The sequence below is a fragment of the Pezoporus flaviventris genome, unplaced genomic scaffold (genome assembly GCF_033815535.1).
Source record: "Pezoporus flaviventris isolate CSIRO_AGI_PZ_B2104156 unplaced genomic scaffold, CSIRO_AGI_Pfla_v1 ptg000002l, whole genome shotgun sequence".
NCBI classification, from domain to species: domain Eukaryota; kingdom Metazoa; phylum Chordata; class Aves; order Psittaciformes; family Psittacidae; genus Pezoporus; species Pezoporus flaviventris.
In genome coordinates this window covers 92,156,830-92,183,203 of record NW_026892550.1, presented here as the reverse complement: position 1 = coordinate 92,183,203, position 26,374 = coordinate 92,156,830, and the positions used below count along the sequence as shown (strand labels likewise).

Sequence of the window (26,374 nt, the reverse complement as noted above, 5' to 3'; positions counted from 1 at the left end):
CCTTGTTTGAACTGCCAGCACAGATTTTCTGTTCTGAAGGCCTTCTACAGTGCAAAGCTTTCCAGCAAGGCAACTTTTATCAGACAACAAGCAAAACCATGAACAAAATTACTAGAAGCATGTTAACGGAAGAAATACGATGGAGATGGCTCTACAACTGTTCAGTTCTTAAATTTGAAGGAAAATCCAGCCCTGCCTCTGAAGTGGTCTAAGCCTACATATGAATCTGGTAAGTCTCAGCTCGTACAGGCAGAGGATGGAACCATTGCTCTGGTTGCCAGCAAGGCAAAAGGTGGCATTTATACTACATTATTCAAAGCAGTGTGGTTTTCAGAGACAATATCACACCAGGCTTGCAAAGCAGTCTAATGTATTGGCTTTTTGCAGAACAATTTCACTTTCAATCAATGCACATACATTGATTTTACAGATGACCTTTCACTGCTAGAAAGTAGACACTGTTTTGATGTCAAACACACTTGACATCAGATTTTGCTAAGAACCTACCCTGAGACAATAAAAAAAAAACCAAAACAGCAAAGCAAGCAAATAAAATCTGTAATACAAAACAACATTCATATCAACATCAAATGATAACTGTCCCAGCAAACACAAAATCAAGATCTTCTTAATGCAGGTCTTTTCGGAAATCAGTTAGTCGTGCATCTGTATATAGAGTCCACTCCCAACCTGGGAAACCTCAGTTAAGACTGCTGCCCTTTGAAATGATAGTCCCATTTTTTTAAAGGAGTGCTCCACACATGCATGCACACATACATACAGGCACACAAGGATATGCACACAAACACACCTATAACCTCCTCTCTCTTAGCAAGAGCTGCATGCTGGATAACTTAATGCCTTCTGTGCATTTTTTACCTACTTTCTTTCTAAGGATGAAGTTCAAATGTCTATACTTCTCAGGTCTATTCTTTAAACAAAGCAGGGAATGACGAGGAACTACGTTACGGACAGAGGAATGGACTCGTATTTCAGGCCTGTGATTTTTCCCAGTCATTGACAAGAACGATGTTATTTACATTCATGACTCAGCAGAATCCACAGAAAGTTATCCTTTCTCCATGTTGGGTTCCCTTGAACCCCATAAGCCCATTCTGTGCTTCCACAGATCTTTTTTCTTTAAGGCACTGCATGTGGATGATGACTTCGGACAGAAGTGCAAGCTCCCTTCACTGGATTGTGCATTTCTCCCTCTCCCTGGACTGACCTTCCCTGAGAACTTTCGATTTGATGTACTTCAGGTCACTGTTGACACTTGGCCGGCGAGCAAAAGGAGAGATCATACCATAGGCGTCCATGTCCTTGACTCGGCGCATGCGAAAGGGTTTTGTTTGGAAGGGGTCACCATACTGGATGGAGATTTTCCTGTGGAGGGAAGGGCTCATCTCATGAGGTAGCTTGGCCATGCTGAAGAGGACATAGAACATCTCATCCACATTGGTGTTCTTCTTGGCTGAAACTTCGAAATAAGCACAGTTTTCATCGCTGGAGACGAGGTTCTCCCCTTCGTCTGAACGTACCTTGCGGAAGATTTCACTGTGGTCGCTTTTGTTGCCACAGATCACCATGGGGAGGTCAGCTGATTCCTTGGTCTTGTTCTTCAAGCAGGATTTGACCTCAAGGATCTGTTTCTGGAGCCTCTTGACCTCATCAAAGGATTCTCTGTTGTCGAGGCTGAATACCAGGATGAAAACATCCCCTGCAATTACAAAAAGATACTGTAAAGGCTTGTTGCTTGCAGCACATGTAAGAAAAGCTAATTTTAAAAAAGCAGTAGGTTTCTTTGCCATCTCCTCCCCATATTTTTTGTTTAGTCCTTTTAAATCTGTTCACTCAGCTGTACTTTAATTCCAGTTCTCCTAATTCAACTCCTCACACCTTCCTGTAGTACTATGGAAAAGACTTTTGGCTATGACGTTCCTTCATCCATATCTGTTTGTGTTCCTACCTCACACTGGACTTGCAATTTATTTCCCATTTTAATCTCTTTTGTAAACATGTTTCTATCTCAGCTCTGTTGCGTTGCTTTTCTTTCTTCCTTTTATCTGTATCTCTGCATAAAATACAGCCTGTTCTGACACCAGGATGAGTGGAGAGTTAATAGCCACTCAGCCTTGCCCTTTTGATTGTACAATACATGGAGCAACACCTGAACTGAAGATTTACACCTAGTCAGTTCTGAACACCTAAGTCAGGAATAAGAGGTTTTCCAAAGTGCAGTGCTCTGCTGTCATTTCATTTGCTCCAGAGAAACAGACCATGGAAAAAAAAATACATTAATTACACAGATCCCCTGGCATTTCCTTTTTGACATTTCCTGACTTACAATTCCTTTTGCAAATATAAAGTAATGTAAATCATTGCCTTTTGCATGACATTCATGTGGAACATGCTAAGAGAGCTTTCATGGACAAGAGCTCACATCTGCATCCCAGAAAGTGGCCCTAGGACCTCACTGGATGTCAACACTAGCCTAGTCAGATCTGAACATCATGTTTCTCTGTAGTTAGAAGGGTAGACAGCAAATCCAGAAAGTGGGTTTGTTTTTCCTGTGGCTGAATATATCTCCACTGTCACTTTCACAATTAAAGAATACATCTTAGCTCATCACAACAGGACCTGCTTGACAATAAGAACATTTAAAATGAGCCCATCATTTTCCCTTTTTTCCCTTTAATGCATTTGATTAACCACAGATTAAGGAGAAATGGTAAAACTAGAGCTACCCTTTTACTGGAATATCAAATCAAGGAATCAGACTGGAAATTTTAGGAAAAAAAATAAATCTTTGAGATTTTTTTTTTTTTGTTAGGATCCTTTTCTGTGAATCAACATGCTTATTTTGTCCCTTGCTGCTTTGTTGCTTTGTATGCCCACAAGATTTTATTCAGCCATTTATTTTATTTTTTTATTACAATAAAAAGATATGGAGCAGAAAGGGAAGGTAGAAGGGAAATAAACTTGGGGGAAATCTCGATTTCAGACCTTCACCCAGTGGACTTCTCCTCTGTGGCTAATGCACTCCCTATAGTGCCTGGAATATCCCAACCAGGAAATATCTCTCTAGAGAAGTGCATGTTGCAACAAAATCAAGCAGTCCTTTTAGCTACCTCCCAGGAAAGACTCATCTCCAGGCTGCAGTTTTTCAAGGTAATGTCTATCCTCATGATTTTTCACCCACCGTTCCCCATCTGCAAACTTTCCCCACTTTCTTCTCACCTGTCAGGATGGAAAGCCTTCTCATAGCAGGGAAAGGGTGATTCCCAGAGGTGTCCAGGATATCCAGCTGATACATGTCTCCCCGGATGTTGTAGACTTTGCGATGGAAATCCTCAATGGTGGGAGTGTACTGGTCCTCAAACCGGCCATTGAGAAAGCGTGAGACAATGGAGCTTTTCCCCACCCTGGAGGCTCCCAGCACTACCATGCGGTATGAGTTCTTAGCTGGCACATTCAGAGTGCAGTTTCCACCAGACATAGTCTTCATCATTGCTTGGTCCTGAAAGAAGAAATAGTGGAGTTGGAGGGAAGACCAGAAACTAAACAGAGGATGTAATAAGGCAGTGAGGACCAGAAACTAAACAGAGGATGAAGTAGGGCAGCTCCTTACCACGGGCTTGTCAAACAGTGCTCTGGAGCACAGTAGTTAGTAGATCAATGGTCCATACAGAAATCTTTTCTCTGGAAATGCTTAATTTTTTTCAGTCTCATTTCCAGGGAGTGAGGTTCATTGTTGGTAGTGTATTTTTTCTTTTCTTTTAAAGTCATATAAAATTGAAGTCTTTTACACTGAAAATAGCATGGTTTTGAACTGTATTTGCTATTTCATTTAAACATTAAGGGCTAATTTTATCATCTGTGCTTCAACTTAGATACCAAGTTCCTTCCCACCATCTGCGTCACTTCGACATTACCAGATTTTTCAGAAGAGCTTGATTCTCATTTAGATACATAAACACAGAGGTCAGATTTCCCAATATACTGCATCCACTGCAGCTGCCATCAGGGCCTTGATGGCTTTGTTTGATTGCCTAAATAGGAGCTGCAGATAATACTTGTTTTCTGAGATCAACCAAAAGTCAGACGGAAACAAGAATCAGGCTCGACATCAATGGAAGCTAGACATCTCAGTAACTTTAACTAGCTGGTCCCATACAACCTTCATTTCTGATACAGGGAGTCTGAGCCAAAAAATAGCACTGGCTGAGGATAAATTCAATGATCTCTGCCTTCAGTGACCTTTTAGAAAGCAGATTTTAATCATGCAGTTTGGACTGGTAGTGTGGGAACCCCCTATAACAAACTATCAGCATTTCAGCAGGATATCTGGCAATGGATGGAACTGCAAAAACGTAGATTTCATGGGATTTTCAGTCTTTATACGTACACAGCTGTTGTGGGTGTCACAGTCTGTGCGGGTGCTAAGTACAAGAAGGATTAAAAATAAAGGACAGCCATCTTACATAGCTACTAGACAAGATTCCCAACCCCTGACAAATAAAATGAGTCTTGAGACTTTGGAGTTCATATTTTGACATAGCACTCAACTGCAGAAAACTTTGCTAGGAAGAAAAGAGTGCTGCTCTGACATTTTTCATGTACCAGTTCAAATGTGGGTGAAGGGAAAAATATAACCCCTGTGTGGGGAAAGCTACGTGTAGAGCAAAGAAAGCGCATTTCTGACAGAGTTTATTTTGGTTACTAGGATCTTATTAAAGAATAATCAAGTTCCCACTGTGCTGTTTGTTTAACTTAAGTGTTGTTTATTTAATATTACAATTCAAGTACTTTATGTACACTGAAAGATCATATCTGGGTCCAGATCTGGATTCCTATCTTTCCCTTGAGTGAATTTTATCTCCCAAGCTTTTATCTAGCTGACACTTATCTCAGTCAAAAGCTTAGAATCTTTTACTTTGTTTAACATGTGCTAAGCGCCAAAGCAGCAGCAAAGATACAGTCACTGCTAAATAAAGGAGCCTGTGGAATTCTGATCCAGCATCATTGCTGTGCTATAGCCCAAGGCAACAGCAAAACACTACTGTTTATTATTATTATTGCTATAATTTGCTGCCAGCAGCACATTCAGTCCTATCTAAAGCACAGAAGAAAATGCAATGCTTTCTTCAGAGTACCTTACACTCTGAATTATATTCAGTGGGCAGGACAGCATGATATTAGAGGCAGACAGTAATGGGAGAACATAAATTTGGTTGGACACAAATGTGCAGAGTTATGGTACTGTTGGGATTGCTGTGGTTGGAATGACAGTAAGGAGCACACCTGGTATTTGAACTGGACTCTGTGTTTTATTTAGAACAGGACCTATCTCCAACTGTACAGAAACTCTATATTCAATCTCTGAAAAAGCACTGCCATGTACACTATCTCTGCCCTTTCCTATGTAGACAGTCCAATGCTGTCTTGTATTCACGGGCAGACAAATGGTGACGGAGCTGCTTTGGGATGCTTCCTTTCACCCTCTCAGGTTTGATTTAGCTGTCAGAGAAACCAGGGAGACAGATTTTGTGGGAAAAACGACAAACTTCTCTACAGCCCAGGATCAGTATTTAGAAATAAGTCAGCTCTTCAGTCTGGGATGGACCAGTGTAGCTGCAGAGTAGCAAGTGGATTGTCCTGGTTCACACATGCCAAACATCAGGTTTGTATAACTTGGTGTGGCAGCATCTGTGAGTGAGCACAGTTGTGCTTTTTAAGCAAATGCCTTATATGTCCTGCACAGAACATGCATGCTGAGGGACCTGATCCTGGCCAGCAGCTTTACAAGCCACAGTCCTAAAACTTATACTGCTGATGGGCAGGTAATCACTAAGCTGTTAGTGATTGGAGAATCTTCCATCATACAGCAAAGGAGGTGGACTGTGTCACTGCAGCTGTTTGGAGGGTTAATTTTGCACCTTTAGTGCAAAAGACACTTCTGTTCTCCGCTTCCTTGAAATTAATTCCACTGCTTTGGAACTCAGTTAATGTCACAGTACACTGAACAGCTTGGAGAAGGAATTGGCACCATAGCTACCTGCAGACACGGAACATTAAGGCATGAGGAAGCTGAATGACTACCCAAGGTGCAACAAATGAGAAATGTGAACAGACTTTGAGACCCTGCATTTCAAATTCTTTCTCTATTCCACCTTTCCTCACCCTTGCATCTCTGCTCATTAAATCACATTGCCTCCCACCCCCATCAAAGGCAAAATCCTATGTGCAGACATGCTCATTTCAGGATGGTTTGCCCCAATGATGAAAGCGAAGGAGGGGTAGAAGAACATACAGACTTTAAGGTATTAAATAGTCACTTTATGCTGTCCTTGTTCCATCTCTCAAGGCATTCATTCAAGGGGACTGTTGTGCTTTCCTGACTGTGTTTCATTTCACACATAGTCAAAAGATGCTTTTCAGCACTTTGATTCATGGAGTTGCTACTCATCTCGTCACCTCTGCTGCAAATCTGACTCAGAGTGTGCTGCTGAACCAGGAGGTTTTATCTGTGGTTTGTGCTTTCTTCTTATCCCCCTACTCCAGTTTCAATATAATCTGCCTTCTTTCCTCCTCAGAAAAGGAATGGAACTTCAGCCTTCACACCCAGGGGTGAGTGGGGGGAGCACAGGGATGTGTACATTGCAAAAAGATTAAAGGCAGAAGAAAGGAAACAGGGACCACATGTTCATATACTAAGTAAAGCGAAATCAATCAGAAGAGAATGAGGAGACAAACAACATCAAGCTGGCTTTAATCTACTTCTTTTCCTTCCAGTTTATTAAATGCTTAAGCATAGATTAATTCCCAGTGGTACCTTCTGCTTTATGCACTGGCTTGATACTAGAAACTTTGCATTAGTATTGTATATTGTTGCAGCATAGAGATTCCAAAATGTCATAGAAATGTAGACAATGACTGTTATCTCCACTTAATAAAGGAAAACACTCATACACCTAGGGAGAGCTGAAAAAAGCTGCCCCAAATCAAAATTAAATCCTATTTCTTTCGACTCCCTATGTCATCTTCTACCTGCTAACCACCACTGCTTGTTTCATTAGCAGACATCAGATTTAATAACAGTGAATCTGCTTTTGTATGAGCGCTTGTCTGATTCCAGTGAGTTGCTGACAAATTTGATCCTGAGCACCTGTAGAGATATCTAAGGAAGACATTCTTCATTCAACCTGCCCAGAGTTTTTACACCTTCATTTTCAATCCTCCCATCACGGGTATGCTCCCCAGCACACCCCACCCTTGCACAGACTTCTGAACCACCTCACTTGCACTCCTCGGTCCTCAGCTACTGTTTGTGTCTCTGTTTGCTATCCCAGTGTAATTCAGTGCACCCAGCTAAAAAGGACATAGGCAGACACAGACTGACTCATACATAACAGACCCAACAGTTGTTAATCGCTACTAACATCCCTGTAATCTTCATACACAACAGAATCACTCCTGTGGGATGTTTGTTTCCTGCTTTTATCCCAAACTCCATGCTGCTTTCTTACCTCTCTCCTTGGAGGAGCAGTCCTGGGTCTTGGTACAGTCTGGTGAAGCTGATAATTTTAATCAGAGGTGGCTGCTGCTGTAAGAGGCTGTTGTTCTGTGGATCCCACGTTGCTTGCTCTGGGCTCAGTTCTTCACCAGTGTTTCCCAGGAACTTAGCAGGATTTGGAAGGACTGCAGGGCTCCAAAGCAGTTTCCCCCATGGGTGACAGGTACTGGATCGGATGACTGACAAGGGCTGAAGAAGAGTCTCAGAACCAGTGGTAGCTTTCCCTTTTGTGAGATGAGCTCTTCTCGCAGCCTCAGTTCAAGAGAAGGAGAGGCAGAATCTATTCCACTCCCCCTGGCTTTTCTTGCAAGTTGTGCTTCGTGGGCTGTGCTGTGGGGAGGGGATCTCTGGAGCGTCACCTAGTTGAGCAGGGTCGTGGGTGCATCTGGCTGGCCCACCCTGCTTCTATGCCACCTCAGACCCTATGGGCAAAAATCAGTGGGGGCATGGAATCTGTCTGTTGTGAACCTACGCTTACCCAGGTCTTGTCTGGCACACCTTCCCCCGAGCTTCTTTTCTTCTGGTCCGAAATTTGCTTTAAAATATTCTGTTTTGAAGACAGAAGGGGCTTTTCTTTACATTCACCAATTAAGTCTTTCTGCTTCCCTCCCTGCCTTTCTCTCTCTCGCTCTCACAACTACTGGCAAATTGCAGATTTTCCTTCTGTAGGACTCACAGATAATTGGCTCAACTCCTCCCTTGAAGTCAGTGTCAGACACAGGGGAAGGAGGGGTGCTGAGGGGGTGGGATTTTGTGCCTATTGAAAAAAGTCTTTTCTTTTCTCCTCTAAACAGAAAGTTCTTATGCGTTGCAGACTGCACATTCCCGTCTTTCCACCAGAGACCTGTATGTATGCGTATGTGGGAACTGAGTTAGTGTATGTGGACGAGAGACACAGAGACTTCATTTACTTTGCAAGCTGTAAACTCATAAGCTGTTCCTAAAAGCGCTCTACTTCTGTGCCGATCTTTGCTGCTAGACAGAAGCAGACTGACTCATTTCCCAAGTAGGGGCTTTCTGTCCATAATTCCTGTAATACTTTTGCCATATGGAATACTTTCTCCTGATCCCTCAGGACAGGATTGAAGACAATACGTTAGGATTGATGGTTGGTTTCATTAAGAAATAAGAATAATGTGTAACTGCTGTTCTTACATTAATATTTAAATAAATGAAAAATTAAAAGCAGGGATGGGTAATAAAAATGTTTAAAAAGAAGGTCAAACAGAAAGTATGGGGGACTGAGGGTCAGAAGAAAAAGAATAGAAACAAAGAAAAATTAGGGCGAATTCAAGGTGTTTGTTCAATATGAAGTGAAAAATCATGTTTGTGGTATATTTCACTTTTATTGACTCTCATTTTTTTCTCCTTTTTGACCTGAAATAATAGTTTAGATCTACAAGTCTATTTAAAAAGATGTCCAAAAGATAGATTTTGAAAGATTCAAGGTGAGGTATTTCAGTATTTCCCACTCTAAAACCCCTAATCGGAGAGGGATTGGGAAGAGGGGGGTGGGGGAAAGAAAGATTTGAAATATACATTGACAATAAGAAAATAGGGAGGCACAATCTCCCAAATCCAAATATGGTTTCAGGTCTACCCACAATTCTCTCTCTCTTTGATCAGTTTTATTCTTCATTGATCATAAAGATTCCTCCAACTACCTTGTCTGTTTCATCCAACAATTCCTGCAGCTTTTGAGGAATTCCTGAGATGCTTTGCTTTTTCTTCTGCTTCTCCTCAGAGCACAAGGAGGTTTCTGTTGTCACCCTCAGAAGAATGCTTTCCTCTGTGCCATGCACACCAGCCATCAGCACATGGTCTGACACATCTGTACATCTCTCTGGGCTAACAGACTTTGAAGGCCACAACACAGGCAATGGGATGAGTCTTGCTGCAACCATCTGTGAGAGGTGGCAGCTGCTCCTACTAAGGTCAGGCCAGAGCAGAAGGTGGATTTGGGGCTCCCAGGCTAACACAAAGGCAAAACACCAGTGATTGAATTTGGGAAGCAACACCTCCAGCAGACAGCTGTAGATCTGGGGAGGAAGGGCATGTCTTGGCACAGCAGCATTGAAACACTGCAGTAGTAGTGAACTGCTAATGGGTCATGACCTGACCACCGTACCAGGATTCTTTTGTCAGCTTCTGAATCTTTTCACTTTGGCAGATGTAGAGGAGTACTTTCATGGCTCAGACAGTATTTTTTTTTAAGTCAGATACAATGCTTTCCATTCATAAATCATGGGTTCAGATCAAGCCTGGACCAAAAGCTGCCATCTTTGGTGTCTGGTCAACTACTTGTGTAGCTTAGATCTAAACAGAGCAGCATCCTGGTATGATTGCCATGCTTCAAAAAAGCAGCAAAGTCAAGTCCTGCAGAGCTACAGAGAATAAACTCCTCTTTCTTCGCTATAGCTTCAACGTTGAGGGTAAAAGTTCTCTGCCAAAAGAGAATTGTAGTCATCCTGGGGACCATCTCATCAGCCTGGAATCTCAGCCTACTCAAACTCTTTTGTAAACCAAATGCAAAACTCTTGCCTAGCTGGCTTCGCCCAGCCCAAACTCCTACTCAGCTGTCTTCTCCAGCATTTAAAGTAGCAAATCAGGTTCCTCAAATGATATCAAAATAAAATAGGAACATACTTGACTAGGCACTATTTGATCTCTTAGTGATCAGCTAATGAAATAATAAATTACTTTTGAAGTAAGCCTTTGAAAGATAATTGCTATCTATGAGGCTTCAGAGGGTCGAGAGATGTTGCTGTAGCTTGTTGGGTTGGGTTTTTTTTCCTTTACTTTGTTCTGGAATGCTCCCAGTTCAGAAGTAGAGGAAAAGCCATGCTTTCATGCCTTCCTGTAGGGCTCAGGAGTGCAGAGCTCAAAAAATCCACTCTTTCAAAGACATCTTGAGGGGCTCTTATGGGGAAGTCATCTTATATCTGCCCCCACCTGAGAAGCAGAAATGACAGCACCTCTTTGCTTTTAGGGTTACTAAGGGAATAAGTGGATCAGAGAGACAAAGCCACTGCAAAAACAACAGAAAAAGTTCAGAGTCTCAGCAGTTTCTTCTGGTTGGTCAGATACCATCAGCCTTTCTTAGAGCTTACAGATATTTACCAATTTAAAAGCCAGGCTTACAATGAATTACTCTCCGGAGGGATTTCTGCCTCCTACTCCTCCAGTCTCTAAAGAAAGCCTGATTGAGGTTTTTAGATGGCTAAGGCTGTCTCAGAGGATGATAAACCTGTGGCTGCAGAGAACCACCACAGTTACAAAGGTCTGTGTCTGCCTCACTGGGTGACACTGGCTATGGCTTTTGGTGCAGTCCTTGAGCCTGAGTGTCCAGTGTGAGACAAGAGAAACAGAACGTGTGGCAGATGAGCTATATCAACTGAATAACATAGTTCATATAGGATTCACTGAAAGCAAATGACCAAGAGCGCTGGTGCAAAGGGCTTTAAGTTAAAGCTGCCAGGAGGGGGGAACCTAAATCCATCCCACTTCTACCACTTTGGTGTCAGTGCTAGCAAGAGATACCCAGAGCCTAGAGAGGAATCACAGGTCAGCAGGAGAGCACCTGAATGTCAGGTTTGAGACCATCTATGGAACCTGAAGGGGCAGAAGTCAATAGGACCTGGTGAGATGCATCTGCAAGTCCTGAGGAAACTAGTGGTTAAAGTTGATAAGCCTCTGCCCATCACATTTGAGATGTCATCTACCTGTACTCATGCAAAGCACTTGACGTGCAGGTCCTGCTGGCTCATCCATGGGGCAGAAGGTGGTGCAGCTATGGCTGGTGCACAGGACAGATGTGCTTTTGGCACTGCCTAGACCTTGGGTGAGCAGAGAGGGAGGGCTTGAGAGGGCAAGTCAAAGGAAGGGGAAGAGAAATGTTGCAGGGAGAGGCTGCGTAGAAATACGTACAAAGGAATGGGGAGAGACAAGGGGAAAATACTGCTGACCACCTCGCTCCGAATGGTGAAGACCTAAAGTGAAGTGACTTGCTCTATGGTGGGACACAAATGCTTCTCAGACTCCTCAAAGGAGCTTCTTCCTCTCTGCTCCCAGGCTGCCCACACACTGACCATGCCAGCACCAGGAGTTAGGCAATGTCAACTCATGGGGCAGAAATGTCACTGTCACAAGTAATTTATACCTTCTGCAGCTTCGGGTACCCGCTGCAGCTGGAGGCAGACACCTGTGATGGGCTGATGCATCTGGACTAATCTGTTTCTCTCCTCCTTAAAGTGAATGAAAGAAGTGACAATCACAAGCCCTTCATCTCTGGTCAGAATTAGTTCAAGACAAAAGATCTTCCAAGGCTTTTGTCTCCTTTTCAAAAGCAAATGCAACAGAGATTAAATATTTAAACCAGCTTTTCTCTCTCTTTCCCCATTCGTTTTCACTCCCCTCATTATTCAGTAAGGCAGGCTCATTTTCCACCCCCTCACCTTCCCTCCCTCCCTCCCTCCCTTCCTCCCTCCCTTCCTCCCACATTCATTTCTCCTGCTCTGTGCCTTCCTTCAAGCAATGCTGAAAAATTGGTATTCAGGAGTCAGTAAACTTCAGTCATATTCTGAACAGCAAGTATATGAGCAGTCATAAGTATTACTGCCCCTCCATTACCTGTGCACAACCCCCAGCATTCAAACTCAGTCAAGAGCTCTCCATGGGTGTTACAGTGACTGGGAAAGTAAGTAATGATCATCAGATACAAGTGAGAACAGTAACAGTAGGGAGAATACAGCTGGAGAAGGCATCCATTTGGGAAAGTGGTGGTCTGACTTGGTCCTGTCACAGAGTTTGTGTATGACTGTAATTTCTCAGCATCCCAGGGTGCAAAATGGGATGTAAAATGTGATATTTACTGAGATCCCTGCAAAATGGAAAAGCATTACTTTGTTGTGAAAAGCATCCAAGTCAACTCTTACCTGATGCGTTTGCTGTGAATAATTATTTTAATTAGATTTTAATGAAATATTTTGGAGAAAAGACTGCATTTCCAGTCCCCCTCCTTTCCTTTTGCCACTGCCACAGCATGTCCAGATTTCCTCAGCAGACACACATGCACCCTTTCATTTTCATCCCACTGTTGGAATTATTTAAAACTTTCCCCATCTTTGAAAAATTACTAAGCAGCAAAATTGAGGCTTAAAAAAACCTCCATTATTCAAAAAGGCTTCAGGGTAGAACATAAAGGAAAAAAATCCCTGAAGTGTATGATTCATTTCTTTACCTTCCATGAATACCAACGGTTTATAGTCTCCCAGGCCCTGATGAAGGAGAAGTGACCCCCACCACATCCAACTGTGTAGCTTATGAGCCTGCTGGAGTGGAAGGACAAGTCACGCCCTCACCTGACTGTGACTACAGTGCTGTGTCAGCCTTTCAGGAAGGAGCATAGGTACACGTCACGACTCATAGTCTCTGTTCATCATCCCAATTCCCTAGCTGCTCCCAGGCTCTGTGTCCAGACAGATAGCTGCATACCTGGGAGGGAGCCAACACACGTGTCCTCTGCTGAATGATGGTGGTAGGAAGGGGTTCATTCAAAAGGCCCCCAAAGCTCTCCTCTGGCTGACACCATCCCAGTGCCTCTAAAAGACAGAGAGAGACATGATCCCTTTGGGGCCATTTCTATAGCTGTGTTTCCACTGCTGTTACTTGGTTCCTCGAGATGCACCCTTGATTGTCCTCCTTTATCATCTGTTTTGACAGTTGATGATTTACAAGGGCTGATGATTGTCTCTGGAAGATTGTTACCTTCAATGGGAATATGAACAGCTAAGGAGAGCAGAGGGGAAGAAGGAGTTGAGAAAAGATGAAGGGAACTGGGAAGGAGAGAGCTCTGTAAGTCTTCACAGAAAAATCTCTGATCAAAAAAGCACAGTGAAGGCTCATTAGATACAGCTCAAAACAAAGACAAAACAAATGGTACAAGAGGAGATGCATGAAAAATGCATGAAACAGAGACTGACAAGCCAGAACCCTCTGCAGCACACATGATTCTGCCTGAGACCAGCTGTTCTATTTTGGTCTCCGTTAAGAAGTGGCAATTACAAGTCTGGGTCTGGACACTATATGTGGGATCAGCTGGTTCCATATAAACATTCCCATTCAGAAGCCCTCCTTGCCTTGCAAGCTGTCAAGTGAAAAGTATTGCTTCTCTAAGGATCTGGTTTCTCACATTCATTCATACTCTACCAACACCTTCCATTTACAGCTCTGCCTTCAGAAAATGGGCTAATTCACCTGTAAAATCTGATGGTCTTTACAGAAGTGTCCTAGCACAACTCTGCTAACACTGTTGTCTTTTCATGCCGAAGTGACAGGCTGTGCCCTGAAGCCATGTGGGAGGACTGCGCAACCTGGAGCTCAATGCTCAGGTGATTCCCTTGGTTGCCTTCCTGGGGCCAGAGCCTGAGCACCAAAGCTGTCTAGTATAAATCATCTTCTTGGATGCTTCTTGGTGGCTCTGGCCCTACATCTGCATGATCCTGCAGAAGTTTATTTGGCACTTGGTTTCATTGTGATTACTTACAAGAGCAACAGCAACATGATGATGATCAGTGTGAATTAGGGTACTGTGTCCTCATAACAGGTTAATTGCTTCTGTGCTTTCCTCTCTGTAAAGGACCAGTCCTATGCTAGAACCTGGGCAATTACAGCACTTGTTCGTTCTTTATTGTTCCTTTCATTAAGAAAACAATAAAGTTTTGGGCATTGAAAAATGCCTCATTTCTTTGATTTGAGAAATTATACGCCTTTATTTATAATAAAAGGAAGACAGTGAATGAGAGTCATTCCAGAGAGAAGAACAGGTAAGAATGACAGATTGTTCTTTTATATTTCTTTTTGTTCTTGTTCTGTTTCCCCCTCTCAGAGGACTGTAATCATGTACTCAAGAACCAAAGTGAAATCCATTATCATAATAATGGCAATACTGTGTACTGTTCGTGTAACCTTTTTGCTAATAACTCCACACATTCTGCAAATATCCAGGAAGTTATGCTCAGTCCTTCCTCTGGAGCAGGAGCACAGATATTTTAGCAGTTTACAAATAGAAAAGCTGAATGTGCATACAGGTTCTTACTCCCAGGTGACTCAAGGTGAGTGTCCCCAGACATGAGCTCCCTCTGCCTATGCTACGAACCAACTGAAAACTGAGCAGCCATTGCTAATGAGCTGTTGAGTGTGAGTTAATCGGTCCTGTTCAGAGATTACATAGCTTTTGGCCAGTGCAGAGTATGAGCAGAATGAGTTCTATCTGTCTGCAAAGGGCCATGCAAATAACAGCCTCCAGGCTGCAGGACTGGAAATAGAGTCCTCATCTCCTTGTCCCCAGTCCCAGGCATTGGCTGTATGGCCAGGAGGTGACACAGCACATAGAGATGTGTGTATAACAAATGCTCGCTGCAGAGTACCAAAACCTTCCAGGGAAGTATGGTTAATAACATGTCAATAGCTTCATCTACATCCTTCAAAGGAATCATAAAACAAAACCATTTTAGCCCTGTTCTTAAGAGGCAGCATTGCTTGCTAGTCTCTCCACAGATATATACGGGGGAAGAAGCTCTCAAGGTGCTGAAGGGTCAGGTATTTCTCTGCAGCAGAAATGACTAGCATCTAAATTTTTATCTAAAAAAACCCAACAGAGCTCATACTAAAGCTTCTGTATTTGCACATATTTGCTGTCAGGGGCCAATTTTGAATGGGTCCATTTAGTTAATGTGAAAGTGGAGAATACTGAACCAGTCTGGTTCCTTTGCCTGCAAATCTTTCTGATGAACTGGAACCAAGAATATTCAGATTTTTTGGTGATGGCCTACAAACTGCTCTTGTTTGTATAGAGCCAGCAGTGCTGCTGCCTGCCTCCTCAAAACAAGATTTCAAGCCTGCTTCCTCTGCTCAGGCTGCAGGCTATGCTAGCCTGGCACCCCAGTTTTAGCAGCGTACAAAGCTATCATTCTGCTATGAAAGCCTATCAGAGTGGCTTTTATTCTGGTGTAAATGACTAAGCAAGCTGCCAAGTCAAAGGAAATCAAATCTAAGACGTTTCCTATATGTTTGTTCTGGCTGAAGGCTCAAAGGACATGTACAGGAGTATAAATTTACCCATTACCTTCTCCATCACTCTGCACGCTCCCAGCCTCCCTCTGTCCAGAGGAGATTGTTCCTCTTCAAATAATCTCACAACAATCCAGTTACCAAGAAAACTGTGTGTCTTTAATGCTGGATGAGACTACATATTATTAAAGGCTCCCGTTGGCTCTGACTTGTACTTTGCTTCCAAGCAGAGGGCAGCTGAATCTGTGAAATGAATAAAGGGACAAATTTAATTACTGGCAAACTAACCCATCAGGATTTCCACTCTTGATAGGTCTGGAGTGTATAGAAAAGGGGCTGGGATTTATATGGCAGGTCAAACAAAGAAAGGGAAAGATAACTATAAGAATTTGAGCTGGAAATTGCTGATAATTAGGATAGGATGCAAAAAACTTGGAGCTGCTTCATCTGCCAGCCTCTTCCATGTGGTATAGACCTAAGCCACATTGCATTTTGTTCTGACTTAAGGATGTGATCCCTTTACCATACAACCTAATTCTGTATAGTGCCCTTCTTAAAAGAGGGGTTAGAGGAAAAACATAAGGAGTTCAATTTTTTCCACTCTGGTCTTGAAGACAGTTGATGTAAGTACCCGGAAATAGCAATTCCTCCTTCTCAGTGTCTTTGAAAGGCACTTTAAGCTATTTTAATACTACAGAAAGGAAAACAGGCACACAGATTCATACTGCACTTGCGATTCCTTTGATGAGTGACAGCACAGGCTCGGCGCTGCCAGTGAGGACTTGAAACCAAATCCATCAGCAAAGGTAGAACACTCAGGATAATGAAGCAGAGGTGCTGGAAACCAATCGCTCTGGTGCAGTCCTTCATCAGTGGCACCATGGGTACACACACAGCGAATCCTTCAGCCTGTTCTACTGATGGAGCAAAGCCTTTGCCACTGGTGGATCATTCTGGGGTGGGCTCCTGCTCCTTCAGGCCTATGGTATTGTTCAGACTCAGACAGGGAAATGGATGGAAAGAATAAGGGACACAAGTTGTCATAGCAACCACAGGCTCTGCGCTTTCAGGATTATGCAACCACAAGCAGGTTGGGAAGGTGTGAAAGGGCACTTCCCTCCTCTTGCACATGCAAAACCTCGTCGAGCAATACTTCACATCCTTGGCAGTTAAGCAGAAATCAGCAATCTGACAGAGCTTTGTGCTTCCTGCAAAGCCTCCCCCTTACCTTGTACTTACTTCCGGAGCCTTCACAAGCTTTTGGGCAAGAGCAGGAGCCTCCAAAGCACCCTTTACCCCATCCATCACCCATCAGAACATGCCCTGAGAAAGGTTACTGGCCTAGTGCTTTTGCCCAGCCAACCAAAGGTGCTTCAGGTACACGGTGCAATACTAACACTAATACTACTTATGCTTGGGGAGCCTTACAAAACCCTGTGCTCCAGTCCTGCACCACAGAAATGCAGCTCCAAGGGCAAGATGTTGAGGGCCTATGACAGCTTTTTGCTCTCATTGCCAATAGGGAGCATGAAGGCTTTAGGCACCAAGCATTTGCAGGTAAGTAGCTAAACAGCTCTTCTATCATCCCCCTATAAAAAAAGGGGAAAGGGGAATGGAAACCAGGGGTTTTTGTTTGCAGAACGAATGGCCAAGAGGCTCTTCCCACATGCAAGCAGTCCACAGGGCTGATTGATTGGAGTTCTGCTTTCATCTTGGCTCATTGCATCCCCAGTTATGAGGTTTTTAGACACCACTAGCAACTGTATCTATCATGCTAGACAAATTTTATTTGCAAATACTGAAAAGGGCAAATAGAGAATAAATCTGATGTCCTCGCTCTATCTGAGTTAATGTAAACTCTTGCCAGCAGGGAGAGCTTTATGTGGACAGAGAGGCAGCTTGGTCAGAGCTACAAAAGGGCGCTGCACCGAGCCAAGCATACGGCTGCTCGATAACGAGTGCAAATCCCTGTGGTTTTACAGTAAATCGCCTAACAGCTGATGAGATTCAGGCCCTCCTGGATTTAGATATGTGCTGTGTGATGTGAGAGAGAAAAGCCACAGTTTTATTTTTATTTGAAGCAGGGAAAGCAACACAAAGACAACAAACTGGAGTTTTCATGTGAGCAGAGAAAATTCAGTAAGCACCGTTTGAGTTAACCCTACAGATTCAAAGGTTTGGAATTAAGGCAGGTTATTCCTATTTTCAGCCAGAAAATAAATATTCATAACTTGCAGTCTCATGATTTGGGAAGAAGTGACTTCAAACATTGCTACGAACACCTTCAGTGTCCCATTAGCACCTAGTTGGAGGTGCTAGGACTTCCTACATAGCCACCACATAAGCAAAAAACCTTGGCTGCCCAGATATTAGTATTTTGATACCTCTTAGTGTCTTGGCCTGCCAAACATGCTCTGCTGTGTTTCTCAGTGAACTTGGCCAAGCTTCTTTAAGCACGGATGATCAGAAGGGGTCAAGAGCATTTGGCTGGGCAAAGTTATGGTCTCTTCAGCAGCACCTGGACAAGCTAACCCTTGCATGCAAGGCAGACTGCACTGAGAGGTGCTCACAGTCAGTGGCTTTGGTCTGTAAGCTCCCTTCAGGCTACCTATTCAATCAACCTCAGGTGATGACACTAAGATGAAAACTATGGGTAGCCATAAGAATGAAATGTCAGGTACTGACACCTCCCCTCTGGCTATTGCCAAAGGAAGCTAAGCAGACATAAGGCTGCAGCGTGTCAGTCCTGACTCCACTGAGCTCTCGCAAAGTCATAAATAGCCAAGAAATATGTTACAGCACACCTTTTAAATGTTACTGAAGCTAAAGTTTTTGTATTCCCTAACTGTCCAATAGCTGCAGTGCAGTGAAGTCCTGGAATATCCCTTACATGTTGTGATGGAGACATCCCTCAGCTTTATTCAAACTGTAAGACCTTGCTACTACACACAGATAGCATCCACCTTCCTCACTGCTGTCTGTCCAAGAAACAGTCTGACACAGCAGGACAGAGTTATATAGCGGGTGTATTGCCTTTTGAGGTCATGACAGAGAACAGTGAATAACGGAGGCCAAGCTTACATGTCACTTTCTGGTCAGCATACATGAACCACACAGCCTAGCATGATTTGCTGCTGTCATTTCTTTCAAGTGTCTCTATAGCCACGGCTGCTTTGCATTTCTCCTCACCATGGCACCAGCAGCAAGCCTAAACCCAGTGTACAGACATGAGTAGGAAGCCAAATTGCTGGTGTTGGAGGGAGTTGTGGGAGACATAGTAAGTGCCTTTCACAGTGCTTTGCTGCAGGAGGAAAGAGCCAGCTCTGAGAAGGAAGTCAACAGGGGATAAATTTAAGAATGGGCTGCGTGACTCTTGGAGGGGTCTCCTTGCTGGGGAATGCAGAGGGACTGTGGAGAGCTGCTCATTGTTCTCCTCCCCAGTGGCTGCCCTCCTCAATCTCTGTGCTCACACAGGGATTTACAAGCACTCCATGCCAGCCATTTTCTTGCATTTGGCCTGATGACCAAAGTCACGCCCAACTGAGAGGACAGCCAAATTCTTTCACATCTGTGCTGCCTTATGCTGTCTGCCATTGTCGGGAAGAGTAGAAGATTTATCATGGATACAGCACCCGGGCATGATGGAGCTGGAGTCAGTGTCTGCTGTGAATGACTCTGTCTTGCCGTGAGACCTTTAAGGACCTCTGTAAGACATGCAGATCCCAGTTTGTGGGCAGTGCAGTGCTTGTGCTCTGCAAAACCACCCTTTGTGGTCCCTCTTTGACCAGCAAGATACAAGCGAGCGTGCATTTAACAAAGTCTTGTTAATGCACCCCAAGGGTCGCACCATACCATTGTAGGCTTTGTCTCTACTGGGATTTGCAGGTGGGAGACCATTACAAATACTTCGCCTTCTTCATGCTCTTCTGCCTCTTTCCTGCACCCAAAACTTTCTTCTCGCTCTCCAGCATTCGCAGCTAGGTACTGGTCCACCTGCTGTAAAGCTCCCCCTTTTCCCAACACTCATTGTACCAAGTCAGGCACTGCAGACAGCAAGCACCAGAAGGAAAACAACCTTGTTAACAGAAATGGATTTTTCTCTCCATACAGATGGGCAGCGAATATTTTTAAACACAGACTCAACAAGATGTGCTGATTGGTACCACTGTAACCCCACAATCCTTTCTCATAAGCAAACTAAAGAACAGATGGATATTATGAAACTCCAGGGAGATGGATTGTTGGATAGTGGACACACTTGGCCCTTCTCCAGTTCTCAGAAAGGACCCCAACAAAGTACTTACTTAATTTCTGAAACCCAGCCTGCGGTAACAAGTAATCGTGAGATATGCACACCAGCCCAGCTTCAAAAGCATCAGCCACGGTTGATAGAAGCCTAAAGAGAGAAGGCATATGTAGCGAAGACAGTAAGAGCAAGTTGTGTAAAACGCTAACTGTTGAAAACAGCAAAAAGCACAAATGCTCCCTGGGAGGGAGAAACACAAAGCAACAGTGGCTGAAGAGACACTTGAGAGACACAGTGGGCAGCAAATTGATCTTGGCTACACAGGCCATGTATGTCAGCCAGAAAACCAAACACAAGCATTTCGCTCTGCACTGGTTTCCGTCACAGCCTTGAAAGGCGATAGCTAGCTCTTTACGTGATTCTGACCAGCCACCTTTTGGGATAATGAGTTCGAGTGTGGTCCTTTACCCGAAAGATCCTGGAGAATGGTGGAGTATCCTGTGACTACTTGACTGGAATCCAGTTTTGATCACCCTCTTCTCCCAGAGGGCCTGTCCTCTCAGTCACAGCCTGCCAAAATCCCCCACAGAAATCTGTAAAGGGAGAAACCTGCTTTTGACATTGTTATTTAGCCTTATTTAGAGCTTGGACTAAACCCAAACTATCACATCCCCGATAGTTCAAGAGTTGAGTTTGCTAAATTCTGCTGGGGCTACTCCTCCTTGCAAGAGGGGATGGCCATGGTGCTCTCCCATGGACCCTGGAACAATGCCTTTCACTCCTCTCTGGCTTCTTCATATGCTTATGTTGATACAATGATGATCTTTGTGATACCTCAGCAAATCAAGGAATTATGCAGCTTTATGTATGAGATACCCATAAAGCCTTTCCTACAAGACAGTAGATAAGCTCCTTTGTGAAGTAACTAAATCAAGAGCATCTGCTACCTAAAATGTAGATAGGGTTTTCTGCCCAAATTAAAGGCAGATGAAAGGCTTTTGCCTGTTACTGTCCTGTGGAGTTCTGGGTGCCTGTGAAAAACAGGCAGCAACGCTTGGAAAAGAAAATGCATGGGAGAATGACCCTGAAGAGAGCCTGGAGAAAGAGGCTTTCATGCTATACGCACTTTAAAAGATGTTAGGACCCAAGAGGAAAGAAGATCTCCCTACACATTTGGTGCCTGCTGTGTGCGCAGAAGCAGGATTTAATACCTCCTTTGTAAACATACAGGACCATGTCAAAAATCCCCAACTGCATCAACAATTCATTTGCCTGATGAAAATTACCCTTTGGTTGAAAGAGAGAACAGCTGTATAACTATCCTTCTGTAAGTGGTAAGACCTTTGCACATGGGAGATGCCTTACACAGGGAGATTAATACAGGATATAACCATAGTCCACGAACACCCCGAGGATGTAGACATCAAGGAAAACAGAGAACTGTTTGGCATGAGTCAAGGAACAGAACATTTAGTCTGATGCCATGAGAGTCTCTGAATGCTGGGATATGGCTGGTTTTGGACTAATCTCCAGAGGAAATGGTGAAAGCTGTGCTGCTTTTTGTTGTTTGAATAACTCAGCTGGCTCAGACCCTGGGAAGTGCCCCGTAGGGATCAGTCCCCTTCTGGCAAGAAGCTACCACTTCAGGTCCTCTTCCATCTCTGCAAGAAGACACCATCATAATGAATGCCAGCCTTTCTTACCCCTAAATAACCCAAGCAGCATGCACAGCCCTGCCTTTCATGAACAACCCTGTGACAAGAGTCCCAGAACCCTCCCAGCACAGGCTGCAGCACATCTCAGCCTTCAGGCACAGCACTGCAGGGAACTCTTGCAAGCAGAAATCCATGTCTAGTCTGCCATTATGAAGGTGGTTGGGAGGCAGTGCAGATAAATAAATAAGGAATGCACAATTTTTAAATTGGGAGCTGCCCGTCTGACTGTCTCTTGGAAGAATTTTCTTTGCTTCTAAAACCTGACCTTGGGCAGATCTTTCCCTGTCCCAACGTCTGGAGCTATTCTTGTTGGTGTCACTGGATGAATATTGCAGGAGAATGAGAGATGATGTATGATGCTGTCAGATGTGGACAAAGAGGAGAATGCCATCTCCCAAGGAAGGAGACAGCAGTGCAGTGAGGGTGGTAAGATGTCAATCAACATTTGCCTCCCTCGGTGAGGCAAGACTCACGCTCTTCCAGCAGCAAGAATGCTAATCATCCGGGTGAGCTGGTTGTTCTGCTGCTGCTGCTGCTCCCAGCTCCCAGGCTGATTGATAGCAGTAATTAAAACCGCCTTTCTTTATGGGGCGACTTGGTGTGGTTGCTGCATCTTAGGAGCTCAGGCATTTTGGAGGCAGAATTTGGAGTAGACTCTGATATCTGGGGAGGTTCTGGAGAGGCCACATTGTCAGTGAAATGGGCACAGTTAACACCTGTGTAGTGCAAACCTTCCTTCTGTGCAAACTCAGGGGGGTTTTGCCATGTTTTGTATTTTTATGCTGCAGATCAACTAATTTTCTTGGTCCAATTAGAGTTACAGCTGTTAAAGCCTAAAGCATGACTGGCTGATTAGGTTTTGAAGAATGTGACATTTTGCAGCTTAAAGCTTTATCAAGAGTAAGCAGCCTTCACTTCTTTTCTTGCTTCTTTTAATTCCTTTAACGGAAGCGATCGACGTTTGCTCTCTCCAGATGGACCCCCCGCTCACATCAGGCTCTGGGCACCCTACAGTAAAAGACAGCTTTCCCCTGGCTTTGCAGCCCAGTCTTCCCAGCTCATCTGGCGAGTGGCCCAGCCTATTGCAAGGGAAGGTAGATCCTTCTCATTAAATCATACCCCTGATGTGAAACAGTCCCTGTGCAAACACACAGAAACTCCCCTAAATGCTATGTCCCAGGTCGGCTGGGTCCCCCTTTTGCTTTAGTAAAAGGGTAATGGCCCTCTTCTACCCACTCATCCCACCTCCCCAGAGCGCGTTATTGCTACATATGGATATATTGTTCTCTGCTTCTCTCCTCTCAGTCTTACTCACCATGCCGCACCTACGTATGCTTCTATCTGCACGCTTACAGGAAACCCTCAGCACACTGAGGGTTAAGGGGACATCACCTTAATAAACAGTTTCAATCAAAGCTTCCAACATCGCCAGAACAGCCCCAAGCCCCTCTCTGATGTGTCTCTGCAAAGGCCAAGAGCGCATGGCTGACCGAGCCATGGCCTCTCCAGCTTCTTCAAAGTGAACAGCCATAGTGCAGAGAAACAGGCATCCTCATCAAAGAGCTAATCCAAGTCACCCTCTTTGTGATTCATCGGAGGAATAATGTCTTGCAAAGCTTTTGATTATGGATCCCTTTCCAAAATGGCAACATCCCTTCGCACTCTGCCACCCACTGAAGGGCTTTCCTCCTCTCATCCCACCCAGGTGGGTTTCCATTTTGCTAACAAGCCATAGATAAATGCTTGGTAGCTGGCAGATGCAACTTTACCACTGTGTATGCAGCTCCTCATCAACACTGTGTAGGCTTGTGCCTCTTCCGTATTTTTTTGCCATAATGACCAGCAAGAGGGAACGTTATTACATCTACTGGTAAGTATCTTTCCTTAGCAAGTCAGTCTGGTTTATAACTCTGCTGCTAGTCCTGGGTACATATTTAGAGAGATAGAGGATAAAATTGCCCAGCAAGCTCCTCTGAGCTTTCCCCACTCTTTATTTGGACCTTGAGACAGTGGCTGCTCCTTGCCTTAGCTGGTGTAGGTCATGGTACTCCCTAAGCCAAAGAAAGGGCTAATGGGTCCCCACAAACAGTCTCTTTCTATAGATACAGGCTCACAACAAAAGCTTGACTTATAGAAGGGAAAGGAAATCAAATCCTTCAAAATGTGTCTGCTTTGAAGATTAAATCATATTCAGTTCAGCCTATTTGTATATTTAGCACATTTTCTTGGCACAGATATAGATGCAATTCTCATTTCGTTTACACAGCTGCAAATCCCCATCTGAGTTAAAAGAAAAGGGTAGAGTCAGAGCCTGTTAATCCACCCTGGAAGAGATATTAAATCTTGTAATTCAGAGTTTATACTAGACCTTTACTGAAGGAGATTAAGAGGTTGTCTTTCTATTGTTAGAGTCAGGATGCAGGTCTTACAGACCAACTAACACAGCTTACTTATAGAAGCTAATTCTGCCCTCATCTGTACCTGCAAAGTGTCCCAACACATTATGGGCAATTAGCTGCTCAGTGGTGAAAGATTGCTATGGTTTCTGTCAGGATAACCCATGTCCACAGCCTAAGTCTTGGTGGCAGCCTGACATCACTGTCAGAGCCTGGCTCATGAATGATCTGTGCATCAGAACAGCTGGCAATCCACAAAAACTACAGTTCCCTATTCTTCAAAAGAGAGAGTTTAAAGAAAAAAGTTGTGGGAAAAGGCATATGGATACATGGAACCATTGGTGACACTGACTGGAGTCAGAGGGTGCCTTTACACTTGCTCAGGGATAATTTGAAAGTGATTACAACCTGCCACTAAAAGCCCAGTCTTAAACAGGACATGGGGATCTGGCAGTTCTCCCATTTCCATCTCCTCCTTACGTGATAAAGCCTGTTAGATGTAATTTCCCCTTCTGTGTTATTTACTGGTAGACCAGACTATTCTTTCAAAAAGGGTTTTTTTTTTTTACTGAAATATGGCAGTTTACTGATGTCATATTTTTGACTCCAGGACTAAAATATGGCACCTCCATATGGCTGCAAAACATATTAGCAAGCCTGAGTGTGAACATGGACGTAGAGTTGAACATTAGAGATAAAGATCTGGTGTATATTTGATAATTCTGTCTTCCTTAAAATGTTTTCCACATGCACGAAACCGTACACGTTAATATACGGTTTTTTACTCCTTCTTTTCGAAGCTTGGATCCGGAGTCCAGGATCTTCCTGGAAGCCTTCAGGCTTGGATTTGGTTTTTGACAGTTGAAAATAAATACCAGAGGCTGACGGATGGAATAGCTCAGCTCAGTGCTGGCGTAGTTCAGAAAACTGTGTAAGATGTGACTCAACATCTCCCTATGTGTGCAGCGCATTGGCTTTGTGCAGAGGGTGCTTTAGCATACAGCTTACTTAGGGCAGCATTATGTTGCAGTTACCCCCTGGGTGATAGAATGATGTTCACTTAACCTGTCTGCACTGGTGTAAGTGCTAATAACCGTCCTGTGCTTCGAACAGACCGAAGCCCTGTTCTGACAGCACCCGAGACAACATCAGAGGCAGGGTTAAACAAAACCCAGGTTTTGTTATTAAGAGGCATTTCAAGGCACCCCAAGACCTGAACAGGGGAATAGTCTGTTGCTTTGGCTGTGAACTGTGTGTCCTACACACCAGCTGTAGGACAGGGCTCTTGTGATTCTGGATCTTGAGTCCTGGTCATGGGATCATCCACACTGCACGTACATTAGCTCACTCCTGTCCTCTCTTGGAATGGATAAACCAGCTGCTACTGATGCAAAAGCTGAATGTCCATGACATTTAGCTCTGCCCTTCAGGCAGCAAGGTGGTGCAGTCTGAGCCCGACTTGGTTTCTTCAGCCCTGTACAGCCTGCCAGTATTGTGTCCCGAGGCACTGCGTGCTTACATGTCCCTTCTTACAATACTTTTCAAGGCATGCAACATATGAACCCAGCATGGAGCTATAAAAAACACTGGTGAGCTGCAGCACAGCCCTCATGATTTCAGGCTCCAAAGTACAAGGGTGTAGTGGAAGAGCAAACACAAGAGGAGTAATACATGTCTTTGGTGCACACGGGTGCCTGAAAAAGGCTCATTGCATTGCAATGGAGATGCAGCCAGTCTCATGTGGGCAGCTCTCAGCAAGACAGATATAACTCACACTGTGCTGTGTGGCCAGAGGATGGAGAGCTGGAACGGGTAACTTCACAGCGTAGTCATAGCCACCTTCTGCCACAGGCACTTTTCTGTCTCTTCCTCTGGCCCAGAGCAATGATTGTCTGGTACGAGCCTTGGGATGATCCCTGAGCACTCTCCCCAGCAACCACAGCAGTTTATGCACCTTTCAAATCTGTGGGAACTGCTTTTGAGATGATGTCCTCAAAATCAGTGAGGATTTTGAGCACAGTGCTCCCCCAACATCTGAGACGACTTGGTGAGAAACCATGTAACTTCTGTCCAAGACTTACTTGCCAGAGGAAATTGCAGAGATGGGGAGTTTCCAGGTCAAACTTTCTACTTTAGGAGTCTAATAATGTCTGTAAAGATATGAAATAGCCTTTGATTAGGACTTCCTAACTGCTACTTATTTCCCTGTAGAATTTGGTTGTTTACAGCTTTGCTCATTCTTCTGTATTCTCACTCCCAACCAACTGGAGGTTGTTATTTTGGGGCTGCATTCAAAACTACCCATATGTGAAGAACAGAAGTTGCTTTCAGAACAAAAATAAGTCATGGTTACGTACATGTTCTAAAATGC

At 44.1% G+C, this 26,374-nt stretch overlaps 1 protein-coding gene across 1 annotated transcript; it reads right to left on the bottom strand.

The window, feature by feature from the left end:
- Window positions 1-525: 525 nt before the first annotated feature.
- Window positions 526-8,275, bottom strand: RASD2 (RASD family member 2). The gene is made up of 3 exons (XM_061445097.1): window positions 7,530-8,275; window positions 3,241-3,520; window positions 526-1,720 (listed from the first exon to the last, which is right to left on the bottom strand). Exons 2-3 carry the CDS (start codon window positions 3,509-3,511, stop codon window positions 1,191-1,193), a joined length of 801 nt encoding a protein of 266 aa, XP_061301081.1. The 5' UTR covers window positions 3,512-3,520; window positions 7,530-8,275; the 3' UTR covers window positions 526-1,190.
- Between the last annotated feature and the right edge of the window lie 18,099 nt (window positions 8,276-26,374).

Bases quoted from the DNA above. Each gene is read 5' to 3' on its own strand.
- RASD2 (XM_061445097.1), bottom strand. From the start codon at position 3,511: ATGATGAAGACTATGTCTGGTGGAAACTGCACTCTGAATGTGCCAGCT. The intron at 1,721-3,240 runs GTGAGAAGAAAG...TTGTAATTGCAG, and splicing joins AAGGCTTTCCATCCTGACAG to GGGATGTTTTCATCCTGGTA.